Raw genomic sequence first — 16,517 nt, forward strand, 5'->3', positions numbered from 1 at the left:
CAGCTTTAAGCAATTTTTCTGAGGTGGGAAGAATTGTGAATCCATTGCTCCCTTTCTCCCCGGAAGTTTCCTCTTTCCCTTTTAGCTAATATGACTTAGAAGACTTCTGGAAGCTAGGTGAAGTGTCTGGTATCCTTCTGTCATTGCTAATGGTGGTGGCACATGACTCTTCCTCTTATTATTAGTATTTTTTATCTCAGGGAGATGGAGTGGCGTCTTTGTTTTGCAACTTTTGTTCACGACATAAATTTCGGAAAGAGTGCATTATCTGATGCCCAATTACATCCATATAGGATGGGACCAGTACTGAAGGGCTAGGAACACACACCAACTGAAGGAGAAGGAAAATTCACTATCCAGGCTTTTGATTAAAGGGCTAAGCACTGCCAGGAAGGCTCAGTTTGGCATTCCTTAGGTCCTAGTTGCTCCTGTCTTCTTAACAAAGAACTGCATCGAAGAACTGTGGCTTGTGGAAGTCTCTGCATACAGGGAAAGGCAGACTTGTGCTCTTCCACAAACTGTCTTGGGCACCACTGGGTTCTGAAAGCAGAATAAGGTCACTCTGCCATACAGCATCAGCTGAGCCCTGACCCCGGAGTGGAAAGCTACTGCTATCAAGTGCTATGAGGTAGGAGGGGCTGAAAACTCTGGAGTTTCCACAGTTTCGACTTGCACTTAGTTAACAGCACAGCCCATGTGGGCTATTAACCCAGGCATACATATTATAACGCTGCTAGGAGCCTTTCCTAAGTCAGTGATGAGAGAAGGGATTTTTTTTTTTTTGGCATTTTGGAATTTTCTTCCATGGCAGAATTCTGCTTGGGAAGTAATCTCTTTCATCTGTTTCGATTTTTAAAATGCATTGTGTGTACATCCAGAAACTAATGAGGGACACAGATTGGCAGCAAAGCACTCAATTCTGTCATAAACTATAGCAAAGATGTCGATTATATGCTCTTTCAAAACTAATGACCATTTCTTGGAGACAAAGTCTTGTAATTTGTTTTAATGCCTGGGTTCTGAGTTAACGAACATGTGTCCAGGGGCTCCCACTGAAGCAGGACCGGGCTTTTTCAAAGGCAATAATTTATTTACTGACTGAGAATAAAGCATCCAGGAAGATGTTTGAGGACGTTAGCAATGCTTTTCATTGGCTGAAGATGGTATTTAGGTCTTGATCATGGCATGTTTATTCATTAGTTTCAGTGAAATCCCAGGCCTGTTTGCAGGGTGAAAGTGACAGTAAGACCTGGTGGGATGAAAAGAGAGAAAAGACAGAGATTGTGTGTTTGTTTACCCCTTTGAGTAGAAAAAAAAAGAAAAGAAAAAAGAAAAAAAGATCTCCTGTCTTATTAAAAACTAAATTAGAACAAAACAACTGAAAATTCACTGAAAGTCAGAAAGTTTTCTGCCTGGAAGCTGTCATCAATGACATCTGTTAAGATGTATCTGATAGATACAGCTTAACCACTGGTTAGGATAATAAATCAATTTTTCTTGCAAAAGACACTTACAATTTAGAAGTATTTTTTTTTGTTTCTATCAAAAGAAAATCCGTATTTTTAGTCCTACCCTCTCTTCTTGACAAGAGTGCAGCTTTTTACCTCAAATCTCCATAATGCATTGAATTGACTTATTATTTAGTGCCTTCTTCCTTCTACCTGAAGGTAGAAGTTAAGAAAGCTGCTTTTCCCACTACTTTAGACCTAACTTTACAGCTCGCCCTGCACCCCTGTAGCGTTCACTTCCCCAGGGCCTGCCACAGCACGATTTTAGCTTTTCTCTGCACCTGTTTCGTTCCCAGGCTTGAAAAACTCAGTGCCCAGGAACTGCACATTTTGCTTACCGAATCCCGCATCGGGGGACACTGCAGCCGAAGGGAAACGACTGCAGCCTGGAGCTGTGATGGGAAGAAGAGGCAAGGGACACCCAAGCATCCTCTGCCACTGCCCGAACAGGCAGTTACTGGTAAAAGCAATAAGATAAATAAGGGCAAATAAGATAAATAAAGACTTGCAATTTTGCAGGAGCTTTGTAGAGCCGTGAGTGGGCTCCAGGACAGGAGAACAGCCAGGTCAGCTGAGGAGCCGGGAAGGAACCCAGAGCCCTCCGGACTAGACAGTGCCAAACCCTCGGCAAGCTGGCAGAGGGTAGACTTAGGCTGGGGGGAAGGGTCTTCTGCTGCTGTCTTTGTTTCGGTTTCTAATGATGATGTCGTGCTACTTTCACGGTGGGTCCTGCTGCATAGAGGGGTAGCAAAGAGTTAAAACGGAAAGCAGCATGTGCACTTTCAAAACTACGTGTGATAAAGTCCACTGCTTGAAGTCCTGGTCCTTTCCCTCCCTCCGCCCCCACCTCAGTTTCCAGCAATCATTTATTATAAAGGGTTTTTATGATACAAATTTGATAATCTCCTATACACATTGGCACTGTTCTAATTGGAGTTGTAAGCCCATAAAATTCAAGCCCTTTGTTTTCATGAAGGCCACAAGGTTTTAAAAGATACTATTGTACCGCCTAAAACCCATAAAATTGTCACTAGGGACTGATTAAACAGTCCTGAATTGAAACAGTGCGGATTTTGTCTAGGTCCTTTTCAAGCACAACAATGCTCTTTTCAACTCCCAAGACAAAAGGAGGTTTAAGGAACGATTCTCTGGGAGATTCTTCTAAGATAACCCCATCCATATGGGAGACAAGGTGGCCAGCAGCTGAGACGGAAAAGGGGCGGGGGGAAGATTTGGGATAGGGGAGAAAAGAAAGGCAAGGGAGTGTAAAGCCCCCAAAACAGGTGTCAGAGAGGCTGCGTCCCTCTGTATCCTTCCTGCACGTCCCAGAAGCCTGGCCCGGTCCATATCTCACCCTCGGCATCTGGCGCCCGGCCGAGCCCTGCCTGGGACGATGCTGGGAGGGGATGCAGGTGGGAGGATCGGGGTCCCTCCGTCCCGCCGTCCTGCCCCGCTGTCGGGGTCTGATCCTCCCTGAGGAGGGGAGGCAGCCCCGGGGTGGGGGCACGACACAGCCCAGGCACACATCTGTGCAGGCGTAGCCCCCTCCCAGGGGGAACCAGCTTCACACGTCGTGTTTCCTGGCAGGGAAGCCGCCGGGGTCTGTCCCTGCAGCGGCGCCCTACGCCGGGCGCAGCGCAGCCGCGGGTCGCCGGGCGGGCGGGCAGTGCGGAGACGGCCGCGGCCCGTGCGTGGGCCTCTCCCTCTGCTCTACAGCCTTTCCTCGGAGAGCAGGTTGCCTCCTTCAGTCCCCGGCGGGGGCTTCACGCCCGAATAGCCTCTCTGGCCCCGATCCTGGTTTCCTCACCCGCGGCACCCGTTGAAGGGGTGGGAAGGTCTGTCCGCGTCGGAACAGCCGATCCGGTCTATATTTCAAGGATACCTGGGGTTTTTTTTTGAGAGTTTTCTCCCTCTCCTCCTTGACGGTTATCAGGACAATTATATGATTTTTTTTCAATCAGTAAAATCTATTCATTCACCGAAGCCCTTCAGAGTGTAATTCTTTGGGCGTTAGAGGATATTGCTGTCTTCTCCTAACTGTCCTTCCCTACTAGACCTGTGGAAAAGACACATTCTAATGCGAATAGCAGCCTGGATCCTGGGTCCTGCTTTAGCGGGTCCAAAAATGACACCAATGAACAGGCAGGCCCTGCCCGTGCCAGCGGCTCCGAGCTCTCCGACCGTGCGCGGCAGAGTACGGGCAGGGGCCGGGGGCGAGGGAGGAACCGTGCGGTGCAGCGGCGCGAAGCCTCCGCATCGCCGGGCATCGCCGCGCAAAACGAATACCAGGCAGCCTCAAGCGACGGGGAGCTTCAGTCTCACCCTTCTCAGAGAAAATATCCACCAGATTTAAAGTGAGATGTTTGTAGCAAACTTTATTCACCGTTTACCGGCATACTTTAAAGTGAGATTCAACTAGCAAGTTTAAGGAAAGTACTTAAGCTTTATGGCACAAGAGGTAAACCTAAGAGAAAGCCCTAATTGTCAGAAATACACTTCTCCACCGGGGACAATTTATTTGACAAAAGTCAGTTTATTAGTCAATGGAAGAATAATCTATTTGAAAATAATCTAGGTCGCTAGTTTTTTTTTTTTTTTTTAATCGGGAGACCTCTCGAAACGAAACACGAGGAGCGGAGGCTTTACGAAAATAGAGCCGCACCCGGAATCTGTGCCCTCGGGGCAAGACCGGCGGAGGGGAAGGCAGCCCAGGCGAGCAGTCCCCGGCCGGCCGGCGCTGGCCTGCCCGCTGCACCGCGGGGCGCCCCGCTCCGCGGCCCCCTCCCGCCCGAGCCCGGGAGACGCAGCCCCCGGCGCTCCCGGTGCCTTGGGCGCATTAAGAGCCTGGGGCTGGGGACTGGACTCCCCGCGCCCTTGGGATGAGTCCGGCCCTGGAGGGCGAGGCGCCACTATCACCAGCTCCAGGAGACGATGGCAGGATGTGCTAAGTGCTGGTAAGCGGGGAAGACGCCGAGGGCGGCGGCGGCGGAGCCAGGCTGGCAGGCTTGGTAGCCCTGGACGGCGAGGGCCGCCTGGGCGCTGCAGCCCGCCAGGGCGCAGGCGAGCTTGGGGCGGGCGGCGGGCGGCGGCGGGCTGGCGGGGCAGGCGCGGCACGGCTCGCCGTCCCGCACCAGCACCGGCACCACCACGCGGCGCAGCAGCGCGGGCGGGCGCGGCGGGCTGCCGGGGCCCTCGCTGCGCGCCCGCTTCATCTTGTAGCGGTGGTTTTGGAACCAGATCTTCACCTGGGTGGGCGTGAGGCTGAGCAGGCGGGCCAGCTGCTCCCGCTCCGGCGCCGACAGGTACCGCTGCTGCCGGAACCGCCGCTCCAGCTCCAGCGTCTGCGCCTTGGAGAAGAGCACTCGCCGCTTCTTCTTCTTCTCGGCCTCCGAGCCGCAGGCGGGCAGCGACCTTTGGGTGGAATCGGGCAAGCTCAGCTCCGGGCCGCTCTCGTCGGAAGCTGGGGACAGCGAGGCGTTAGAGAGAGGCAGCGGCCCGCGTATACCGCCAACGACGGGGCAGGGATGCCGGGGAGGCGCCGCGGAGGTGGCGGGCCGTCGAGCCCAATCGCCTCCTGCGGGGAGAGCCCCGGGTGCTTGCCAGTCTGGATTAATCCCAACAGTCAACAAGAGATTTGATCTAACCCCTCGAATAAATTAAACCTATAACATGGGACGCAGTGGGCTTTCCCGCTGCCAACGAAAAACTCTGCCTCGGTGTGAACCCCGCGCGGGCACAGCCGCTCTGCCACGCACAGCCCGGGACTTGCCAGGTGTTAGTGGTTGTGCTCGCTCGCTGCTATAATGTGGTATCAGGCTGCCAAGCGCTTTCATTCCTGCTTTTCTCCTGTTGCTCGACTACCTTAATATGTAACTTATCTCGATGGGGTTCCTGCATCCATTCAAAGGACAGTTCCCCCCCCCCCCGCCCACGCATACTCATGTATTAAGCGCTATATGTCTGCAGATACAATCTATGTGTGTGTGTGGTAAGACAAATGTGCTGCATAACCGGGTTTCGTGCTGGAGTCCGCTCTTCGCGGTAACAAGCGCGTGGGTTTACGCGGTGGCGCCCAAGGCGCGCTCCGCCGCAGCGCGGGGAGGTGAGGCACTGGGTGTGTGCTTGGCTTTCCGTTGCCGTGCCAGCCGCAGACCTGAAACCCCTCCAGCCCAAAGAGGCAGGATATTTTTGCAACAGTGAAACGGGGGGAAAGAATCCGGGGAGCGAGCTTAAGCGATAAGCGCAAATAAACGGGCAGGCGCAGCCTGAGGGTTCGCTTTCTGCCATAGACTGAGAACATGGACAGACCTACGAGAAAAGGTCTTTTCTCTTTTAAGCTCGTGGCCGGGATGTTCCTCCTGTTTCATTGTTGCAATTCAGCAATATTCTATAAAACTCCCAGCCTGGATCCCCCCGATCCTGTAGGCTACACACGCTGGAGATTCGCTTCTTCATATCTTCCCCAAAGGAAGGGAGAGCAAATACAAGAAATCTGCGTGGAGATGGCGAATTCCTGTCCGTTTCATACTCACAGGGATAGTGATTTCTGTCTGTTTCTATCCACCCTCGGTACGGCGAGCTGGTGTAGTTTTCCGCTGAACGGTGGTGATGAGAGGCTTGCTTTATGCTATTAGCATCTTGTTCTGGTAAATCCAAAATGCTCCTCACTGTAAAACTGATCCTGCTAGATGTGGCCATGGTAAATTGTGCACACCCCCAAAAAATTATCGCCGCAAACACCCAAGCCCCCTCCCTTAAAAGCTGCCAGGAAAGGATTGCGCCCGGTTACTGGGGAATCTCCCGGCTCAAGAGGACCTTCCCTTCCATCGCCGCCTATCACCAAATATTAGTGTCGTTTACAGAGGTGTCCTGTTTATATAAACAGTCCTCCCCACTGCAAACACTGCCTGCTTTCAAACCGTCCCTGTCTATAGGATGCTAAGTACCTGAATTAGTCAAGTGCTAAAGCCCTAATGGGAGTAGGTGTGACCCCCCCCTCCCGCCACCCCCATGAGAGAATAACCCGTTACCTCCCAAAGACAGCAGGAAACAGGCTTCATCATTACATATTCTGTCTGATTAGCCAAAAGTGGGGACAGATAATGGTAATTGTTAGCAGTGAATAACATCTTGGGTGGCATGTGGATGACCAACAACCACCCCCCTCCATCCTCCACCAAAGCCACCAGAGTCCCTTCTATCCGCAGACAAAATGAATCCTCCCAGGACATCCGCAGAGCCTGCCGAGAGCCCCCTCCCCGCTTCTGCCTCTTTATTTTGTCCACTTTTCCCTCTCCCTTTAAACCTGGAAGAAATTTAAGTCGTTATTTGTTTTATTTTCCCTGGTTATTTGCTATGGTACCTCCAATACTCCCGCCTGTCATTGGCAGGTTTCCTACCCTCAACGGGGAATTTTTCACACCTCCTTTGTGCTTTCCTCGGGGAAAGGTGGTGTGTGCGCGTTAAGGGGATGAGATCTCTTCATTTTTTGCCTCTCCTGACCATGGTAGATGTAGGGTGCACTTTTCCCTCTCGATGGGGTCCATTTGACGGGGTGAGGTTGTTTGGGTAGACGTTGGGAGCTCGGCATATTTGGTGCATAAGCAAGAGTCGGGACGAGGGACAGAGAAGATTTTTTTCAGCGTCATTTTGCGTGGCAATAATCCGGGGAATACCCTCCTCAGGCGAAATGTGTGAGTGGCTGAAACGATTCCAGCTGGGAGAGGGGGAGAAAAGACCAAACACGGTGCGTTTATTATTTACCCGCGCGTCTCCCGTCCCCGCCGGGCGCCGCTTCGCCTGCCAGAAGCAACAGCAAACAAACGCGGAGCTCCGCTCCCGCTCCCCGCTCCCGGGACGGGGGTGCAAGCGGGGAGGTGCCGGGCGGCGCTGCCGCGGGGGCGCCCCCACCGCGGGGCGGCCCGCAGGAGGCCCGGCCGCAGCTCCGCGCTCCCCTGCGCGGCCGGGCCTCCTGCGGGCGGCACCGTCCCTCCGCGGGGCTGCGGTCCAGCTTTCAAGTACCCGCCGAGGACTTAAAGAGGACGCAAAAACAACAAGCCTAATTAGCTGGTTCACATGCAAAACCGCGTTGGCAGGTCTCGGTCGTTAAGCTGCGGGGTAGGGACGGCAATGACTGATGGGCGCAAGTAGCCTATTTTGCGCGGGTCGCCCGCCGTGGCTCAGGCCGAGGGGGCCGTATCGGGGCTGGGAGCAGAGCAGCCCAGCCGCTGCGGCGGGCCGCGCTTCCCGCACTCCGCGCGTCCTCCTCGCAGCCCCATCGCTTCTCGCCGGCTCCGCAGCAGTGACCTGCGGCCCTTCTGAAACAGAGTAGAAGCCGATGTCCTGCTAGATAGAGGACATGGGGACTCTGGGGAAAAGGAGATATCTAATTTCTCCCAGGCATAACTGTTTTCATTTGAATGCAGTCCAAAAATGCATACAGTACGGCCTCGTCGGCTAAATCGCGTGAAAACGTGTGACACTGTGCGCCTTGAAACAGAAGCCCAGATACAGATGCAGACATTCTTCTAATCGGCTGCTTTGTTGGTAGAGACTTCCCTGTCCAAATAGACATCCATAACCTATTGTGTATAGATTATATTTATCCATCCCCTGCTTTCGGCCCCCAGTCCCGTTCCCTGCCTGTTTCTAGCCGCCGCACCCTCCCCCCCCCCCCCCGCCCTGCTCTGTGTGTCGCTTCTGGAAACAGTTACATTTCATGGTGAAAATGTAAATAGAGCGATAATGACAACGGAGAGGCGAGATTTATATCGGAGAGATTTGTGGGCGAGATGAACAGGGCACAAGGCTCCATTTGGCCAACTTCCTGCATATTTCTTCGGGACTGGACAGGCTCCATATAAACGATTCCCAGGCCATGATTACTGCAGCCACCTATCAAGCGTGCCTGGTGACAGTAGTTATCTTCCCTGTTTCAAGCACAGCCTCCCAGCCGTCCTGGGTGGTCGGAGCGAGGGGAGCACAAATACATGCCAACTGCTAGGCCGTGAACAAAAGGGAAATGTAGCCCTATGTCCCGGACCTGTTGGAAGCATTTGTTCCAGTCAAGATTTTGCATTTGTTCAGATCTGGAATAATAGGTGATTGACGCCTTCCCACAATGTGCTTTAACTCTCTGGGATAAATCGGAGCTTGTTCCTTGTTGTCATGGTTTTCAATAGGGTTCAATGGGATTGAACCACTATCGACTCTGCTTTACGTCTCCGGCAGCCCCGTCCATACAAATTTATTAGTTATGTCTTTTTAAATGAGATTAAATTGGAACGACGTGGCCGTCCTCCGCGGAGCGACTCCTCCCGAGACGGCTCTCGGCCCCTCGCCCCCCGCTCCTCGCGTTAACCCCGGGCAGCCCCGCGGGCGGCGGCGCGGCTCCGCGGCCGCGCAGGTACAGCCGAGCGCACCTGGCGCCCCGGCGGGCCCGGCCGGCGCGCTCCCGCCGCACGGCCCAGCCCGAGGGGCAGACCGGGGCTCCACCGGGCTTCCTAACGCCCCAAGTGTAAAAGGAGACCGAAAAGTTCTTATTAATATCTTGACCTCGCAGGCAAACATTTGCTGAATGGCTGGGCTGAGGCTGAGTTTCGGGGGGGGGGGGCTTGGCTAGGGGAGGGGGGCTGGGGTTCACAGCGCCACAAGCTTATACAGTATCCGAGGTGGCTCTTAAGAGGAGTTTGCCAAGGACACTCTAAAGAAAGTGCAAAAACTTTGCAAGGAAAAAAGTCAGGATGAGAGAAAGAGAGTCTACTTCAGTGACCTCTCTTAGCCTTTTAATCTATTTAACATCCTAAGCCCACACTGATGTGTAGAAATAAGTAAATGGTACTCTTCAAGCCTTAAGGGCTCTTCAGCATCAAATATTTGCACTTACTCTTAGAGTTTTTCTCAAATAGCACAAGACACATTCTCCATGGAAGAGCTGAGCTATCTAAATATACCTACGTATTGTTATCTGCGGGAAATAGTTTGCTTCAAAGGGAAAACGTAATAACCCGAAATGTTTCATGTCTTGTTTTGCTTGGGACCGACTCGGTACATTTCAGATCCAGCTGCCCGGCCTCATTTCAGGGTCTCGCGGTTCAGATTTCACCCTCTCCCCCGGCACTTTGGCGTTGGGGTCGAGGGCTCAGCGGCTCCCCACGGGGTCCCGGACCCGCGGTACCCGCCGAGGATGGCATCCTTTGACCGAGGAGGTCGGTTTGCCACTCACCCCTCCGCACAGGCTGCCGTGAGACCCCGCTGAGTCCCTGAACTGCTCCAGCAAGGGCCACCTCTTCCCCGACGGCGCTTACATGCGGCCGAGTGCAGACGCGGCACAGGAGGCCTCGAACTGGGCGGCAAACCCACGCGTGTGCCGCGCAGGGCCACGGGCAGTCACGCGTGTGCGCTACTCACGGAGGGGGAGCGGACCACAGGGCGCGCGTGGGGCGCGCGCGTGCCCCGCAGCCCTGTGCGTCCCGCTCGGGGGAATGAACCGCAAAATCCGCAGTGGCACCACCGGGCCCCAGAGCGTTTACACGCATTTCCACACTTCCTCGGGGGTAAAGAATAGATTTTTTTTTAATGCTTGTTTCCACATTATTCGCTGCGCGCCAAGGACCCTGTTTGTATCTCGCGTGAAGCAGGGCAGGACAAGCAGGAAGGCTGGAGGCGACCCCGCAAGGCGACAGGGCCGGCCGCAGCCTCGGCGCACCGACTGCCGCGCGGAGTTTTGGGGGAGCCCATGGGGGGGGGGGGGCGGCCCTCTGGGACAGCCCCGGGGCTGGGTCGGACCTGCCTCGCTGCCGCCGGGGCTCCCGCCGCCTGCCTGAGCTCCTCCCCGCCGCGTCCCTCGCCCGCGGGGTCGCGGGGCTGGTAAAAACATCCTCGACCACCTGAGAAAATAAGGGCTCCTTCTTTCTCCATCTCTCTCTCTCTCGCTCTCTTTTATTTTGTTTTATTTTATTTTAGTGAATGGGGCCATTTATTGTGTTCAGTGGAGGACTGCAAAGCAAATTGAGCAAATCGATGTACACGAGATGCAAACCGAGCATTTTTCTGAAGCAGTTAATTGTGTCTACACCTCGAGAGAGAAGGAGGGGAAGGGGGAAAAACAGATTTAAATCAACAAAAGCGATAGGTTGGTTCTAACTTAAATAGTCCTAGTTTCAAGGAGGAACTCCCTGTAGCCCTGACCCAGTCGAGGGCGAGGCAGTAGTGATGTGCAAGGGAAGCCCTGGCGCTGGGAGGTTTCCCGGCAGTGTGAGAGTGAAAGCTACCGAAAGGACACACCTGGCCAGGCTCATTCCTATGGGCTTTCTCTCACTGCCGGGAGATCTCCAGGTGGGAGCTAAAGGGCTCTATCATTTGGACCCAGCTCACTCTCTGGGAACGTTATCTTAATTAATCCATTAACTCTTTAACATTAACTGCACCCGTAGAGCCTCGACGCTGCTATATTCCAGGAACTCATCTTTCGAGGAGACAAGCTTTATTCCAGAAAATTTGCAACCTAAATAGATATATAGAACAAAAGAAAGGAGAAAAAAGAACAAAAAAGCGAGAGAGTGAGAAGTAGAAAGAGAACTTTGTTTAACATTGGTTGACAACTGGGCACTGAGACGTGGAAAATGAGCGACTTGACAAACATCACAAAAAAGCCTGTATCAGAGCTGGAAAATGAATCCCTGACCAAGAACTTCCTTTTTCTAGAATACTAGATTTTAGTATTTTAAGCTATATGCAACATGTCTGTGAGGGAGTTAATATTTAATCTCAGTACTCTTTACTGAAAAGAAAACTGGCCTCACAGAATTCAATGTGAATTTTAAAATTGACTTTAAAACAGGCAAGGTTTCAACTTTCTATAAAACCAAACCATCCTCTACCTCATTTTTCCAACAATGAACATTTTCATAACTTTACACCTTTTCCCTAATTCATCTTCTGAAAAATATGTTTCCCTCTCAACGAATCCACTTTAAATCTTACTACAAGCTCTTCTTTTTCTCTTTGTTTTGCAATTGATATTTGTTATGGTACATTTTCTGATTAGAACGATATTCGGGACAATGTGTAGTGTTCTCCATGGAAAGGATTAATTTCTATATAGTCTATATTGTATTTGTCTCTTCTTCCCCGGTAGAATAATGCCGTTTGCTTTTAACCATTGCTTTTCCCACTTCCTAGCACTTCCTAACAATCTGCTTATTTTTATGCACCTCCTTTATTTCTTCTGTTCATAACTATTTCCCTCCCCAGTCTAAGCACATAAATACATACATCGACTTTAACCTATTAACAACATTTTAAAACCCCAAAACACCTCTTTTTGTGGCTAATTTGGAAGATTCTTATTCTCTGGTGCTCTAACTTTCCTCCTGTCCAATCCATGACTCCCTCTGCTGAAAGTCTCCTGTTGGTTTTATAGATTTCATGAATCAAAGTAAAACCAGTTATTGAATCTGATATGTACAAAGGATGCTTATACCAAGGCTTACCCTTTCTCTGAAGCCCTCAACTTTCTATTTTGCATTTAAACAAGAGGCATTACTCCTAGGAACAGGGATTACCCGCACCAGTAGGGGATTCTGGATTGGGCTTTTCATTTGCTCTGTGCGATCATCCTGGAGGAATTAGTTTGCAAATGGTCTGCGAGCAAAGCAGTAAGAGACAAGCCCTCCCTGCTCTCTAAGTTGCCTTGGGATCAGCAGACTGGTCTGGCTCCACACTGCGAGGACAAGAGCAGGGTCTGCAGCCCCTCGGGCTTTGCTTCCCCTGGGCTCCTTTGAGCTCAGCTTCCAGGAAGGCCGAGCAATGGGCCCTGGCAGCTCTCCCCTTGGGCACGCAGAGGTCAGCTGCTGGGGTTACCTGAGTCACAAAACAGCAGCAGTAGCTTTCCTAGCAGCTAGCGGGAGCATAGGCTCCATACTTATCACCATCACGGTGCTAGTCCCCTCCTTGCCCCATTTCAGTCCCACACTCACAGCCTACATGGGGTAGGTAGAGAGGTCAGGTTCAAGTCTGGCTGAAGGGCAAAGCACACTCAGGGCAGCAGGCACTCTCAGGTCTGGCTCCAGCTGCTGTCACTGCCCTGTGCAGGGCCTCTTGCCCCCTCCCGGCTATAACTAGTCTGCACAGCCTCAGGGGTGCAGGTGGGACATCTAGGGTACAGAGGACATCCAGTAACCTGATGACCTTGAATGGGTCAGGTCTAGAACAAAGGCTTGATCTTGACCCATTTTCTCGGTGTTTAGGCACCTACCTCCCTTTTCTTTCAGTGAAAACTAGGTGCCCAAACCCCTTTGAGAATCTGGCCCCAGAACTGCAGCAGGTGGTGCTAGGAAAACGAGGTGAGTGGTGAAAGGTGACTAAAGCCTCTAAGCAGCTGTTGCAGAACTGCAAGGGGGCAGGACAGCTGGGAAAGCTGTTCTTTTCACCGAAGCCATTGTCCTCCACAGAGCTTCACAGAGGCAAGAAGGTACTTTATGCTTTGAACAACTTACATGGGTGCATATGGATTCCACTGTATAACTGTCTGTCCTATACTGTAATATATTAAGTACACTTTTAAGTATGTCATTAAATTCTGTTAAATGACCTCTATTGGCTAAATTCTATTAAATTTTGATACATAACCCCTGCTGGGCAAAAACTGGCAGCCAAAATTATAAACTTAAAAAGAAGCCTTTTATCATTGTCATAAGACATTATTTTCTTCCTCTGTGACATGCCCAGTGGCCAAGGGGTAGTGTGCTTTGGTTCAGTGCGTGCTAACTGGCTGGGTGTCACATGTGCTGACTGGCTAGCAGGCTGCTGCCAAGCCAAATATTTGGGTTTTGTTAGTGAGACAGTAATCTGGGCTTTCTCTCATGCCATTATGTTTCATAAACCTCCTCTGAGATTGTTACTAGTTTAAGACTTCTGATTGACTATCAGATTTGACTGAGGCTTGCCTGTTGTTTCAAAATTCTTTTTTTTTTGTGGATGACAAGCAGAAAATTAGATTGTGTGAGCCTTGTTCTTTAGGAAGTCAGGCTAAAAAGGCAGTTTTTGTTCCCAAGAAAAAATGTTAGGGAAAAGGTGTCTGAAGAGACTTAAACTGTTTCCAGAACTGGAAAATTTGTCTTTGTTACAGCAGCTGAAAAGGTATTAACACAAAAAGTTAATTTTTAAATTGCAGTCCAAGGTTTCTTGCCAAGGTTTCTTGGGCTGAATCCTGTTGTCATTCACACTCTACTGACTACACCTACTTTAAAAACGGTAAGTAAAGTAACTCTACTGACTTCAAAAGAATTCAGCACCGACCCTGGCATGCCACACAAGAAATAACAGAGAGGCTTTAGCTGTACAAGAAGTTACCACTCAAGCTGTCACTGTGTGGAGGGAGTTTACCAAAGAAAGAGTCACTTACAGCCTACAGCAATAAAAAAAATTTGCTTTTTACTTTTGACTGTACATGGGCCAAACCTCAGACCCAAAATCCAGATATAGATTTTGAACTGAGTCTGTAAATGAAAGCATTTAAAGACCCAGCTCAAAATCTGTATCTGAAGTTTTCAGCTTCACCCTGACTTGATATTGAGCTTCTTTTTTTGTTGCTACAAAAACAAGTTGCAGAGAGAGCTGTTTTAGGGTTTGTGCCACAAGAGACTAGTTTATTTTCAGGTACAACAACCTTTCAAACACATAGCACATGGCACACATCCAATTTCAGATATCTTATACATGAAAGGTCATATGTATATATGCATACTTTGGGTGCTCATTATTTAATATGCAGTCTACATTTAATGTAGACTACATTTAATATGCAGTCTACATTAATATTTAATAGCAGTCTACGAAATTCACAGTACATAATTAATTTTCCTTTCTTCTTCAGTGTCTTCAAAGCCTCCTTCCATTTTATTTCCTGCTCTCACCCAATGTTTTGGCTCCTTTTACCCTTATTTCCCTCTCTCTATAGTATTCATTTTAAAACATATTTTACAGTCACTTTCTCACAGTAACATCAAGTGCTGAACATAGTCTGCTACCAGACATTGCCTTAAGAAACCATGAGAATTTGGGGTATTTTTTCAATTCGGTTGCAGTTTCTTAAACGCCATTAATGGTCAAAACTAGACAGCAAAGCTTCTGTAGATCCAAAGCAACCCCAGACTAGAACACTTGATTAGGAGACCATAGCTGAAAAGCATATTTTCAGATACAGTTTACTTTAGGCTTATGACCAGAGTCTGGTAAAATCATTGTGCCTGATCCTGTTGCCCCTATGCATTCTTAGCCCCAAATGACAATAAGGACTACAGTGAGGCAGATATCATTTGCACCAGGTATAGATATCTAAATATGTATTTGAAATAGATTAAAATGAGTTTATACAGCTACATTCAAAAATGGTGAGACTGTGAATGTCTCTCAAGTTATTTTCTCAAAGGTTCTTTACACAGCTTTAGTATGAAAGTTACACGATCTGAAGGCATATGCATTAGATGAGAACGGAGGAAGATGAAAACCTAATTTTGGTTCTGTTGCTCTCATTCTGCAGGGCTTTGCTTCCTTGCCTTTAAAATAGGGCTAAATTGTATTAAACTAGCTTTCTCACGCAGCTGCCATGGTGGCACATTGCATAGCCAGCGAGTGTCTGTATAGTGCATTAATCACATAAAATGCTGTTAAAAATTTTAAATAAGCACTCATACAAAATTGTGGGGACATGTATTTCATAATGGACTCATAAGCCAGCTTGCCCTATTGAAATCACTTATGCCTCAGCTCTGGACTTCAGTGTATATTGTGTTTTTGTTTATTCACTGAAGCTATTTAAATGGCCATGGTTTCTAAGGCAGAGAAGTTATGAATCACGTGCAGAAACAACTGCTGTGAGAATACTTCAAAAGAAAAGTTCTTTTGTGGTTTTATTCACCTGCAGACCCAGGGATATAATATTATGTAACAGCTCCCAAAATGCTATTGCTGAAGCTCCCATAAAAGATCCAGGAGTGATTTCTCATAAAGTTTTCAGCCAGGTAGGAACACTGCTAAAAAAGGAAATAGTAATTTTTACTGACGTGCAGAAATTAACAACACAGGAAAACCAATCTGCTTTCACAACACTCAGGCACGCTTCCCTGCGTGCCCTTCTCCAAGCGCAGCTCCACGCCAAGGTTCAGCTGCTGAGCACGTGACCCCATCCTTTCTGAGAAGTTAATGCTTATGAACACTCACATACATATTTTTAAGGTTTTTTGACTTTGAATGGACTTGTTTGATGATTTAGAGCCATGGCTCCCCTTGGGGTTTTTGCGGGCAGGAGAAGCACGTGCTGGAGGTCAGTGTGAATTCTTGCAGACGCAGGATCAGGACAGAGCCTGCATCTGCCTTTTGTCCTGTAGGAACAGGCAGCAAATCTCCTAGCTGGCTTTTCGGAGATGAAGCTGGCACAGGCATCACACAAACCCTAAATACACAGACTAAGTGAAAAAGGGAGGACGGAAAGCCAGGAGGCTAGAAGAACATGTAATAGTGTGATAATATAATAATAATAGTGATAATAGCGAATAAATGCCTGCTGACCCTCCCCGTCTCTGCCCGCATTTTCATGCTGAATTCAGAGTAAGGTTGTACATCAGCTGCTTTTTTTAGGAGTTTAGTCAGCTCCACACATACAGCATTAAACTCAGCTGAATCATCTTATAACTTACTTACTGATTTGTTGTGAGCTGGCATCCTTCCTCAATTAAAATACTTGGAGTTAGTATCTCTTGACATGTTGTCCGTAATAATCCCTCAGCTCTTTGCAATACAATTACTACTCAATTTAAACACCCATTGGTCATTTCTCCTGCTGGAGTCAGAATGTTTTTCTTATTGGCATGCTGCAGCTTCGTAAAAGCTCTCACTGAAACTCCCAAAGTTATGAAAATCAGGATTGGGAGTATTCCTTCCTGCTTGCGGTCTTGAGCATTGGATGAACATGAAAAAGGTTCCAAGATTTTCCTCCTTATATTGCAG

General features: G+C 49.4%; 1 protein-coding gene across 1 annotated transcript; it reads right to left on the reverse strand.

Moving 5' to 3' along the window:
* Positions 1-4,420: 4,420 nt before the first annotated feature.
* NKX2-8 (NK2 homeobox 8) lies at positions 4,421-6,206 on the reverse strand. The gene is made up of 2 exons (XM_068944070.1): positions 6,041-6,206; positions 4,421-4,968 (listed from the first exon to the last, which is right to left on the reverse strand). Exons 1-2 carry the CDS (start codon positions 6,204-6,206, stop codon positions 4,421-4,423), a joined length of 714 nt encoding a protein of 237 aa, XP_068800171.1.
* Between the last annotated feature and the right edge of the window lie 10,311 nt (positions 6,207-16,517).

The sequence above is a fragment of the Struthio camelus genome, chromosome 5 (genome assembly GCF_040807025.1).
Source record: "Struthio camelus isolate bStrCam1 chromosome 5, bStrCam1.hap1, whole genome shotgun sequence".
In the NCBI taxonomy this organism is placed as follows: domain Eukaryota; kingdom Metazoa; phylum Chordata; class Aves; order Struthioniformes; family Struthionidae; genus Struthio; species Struthio camelus.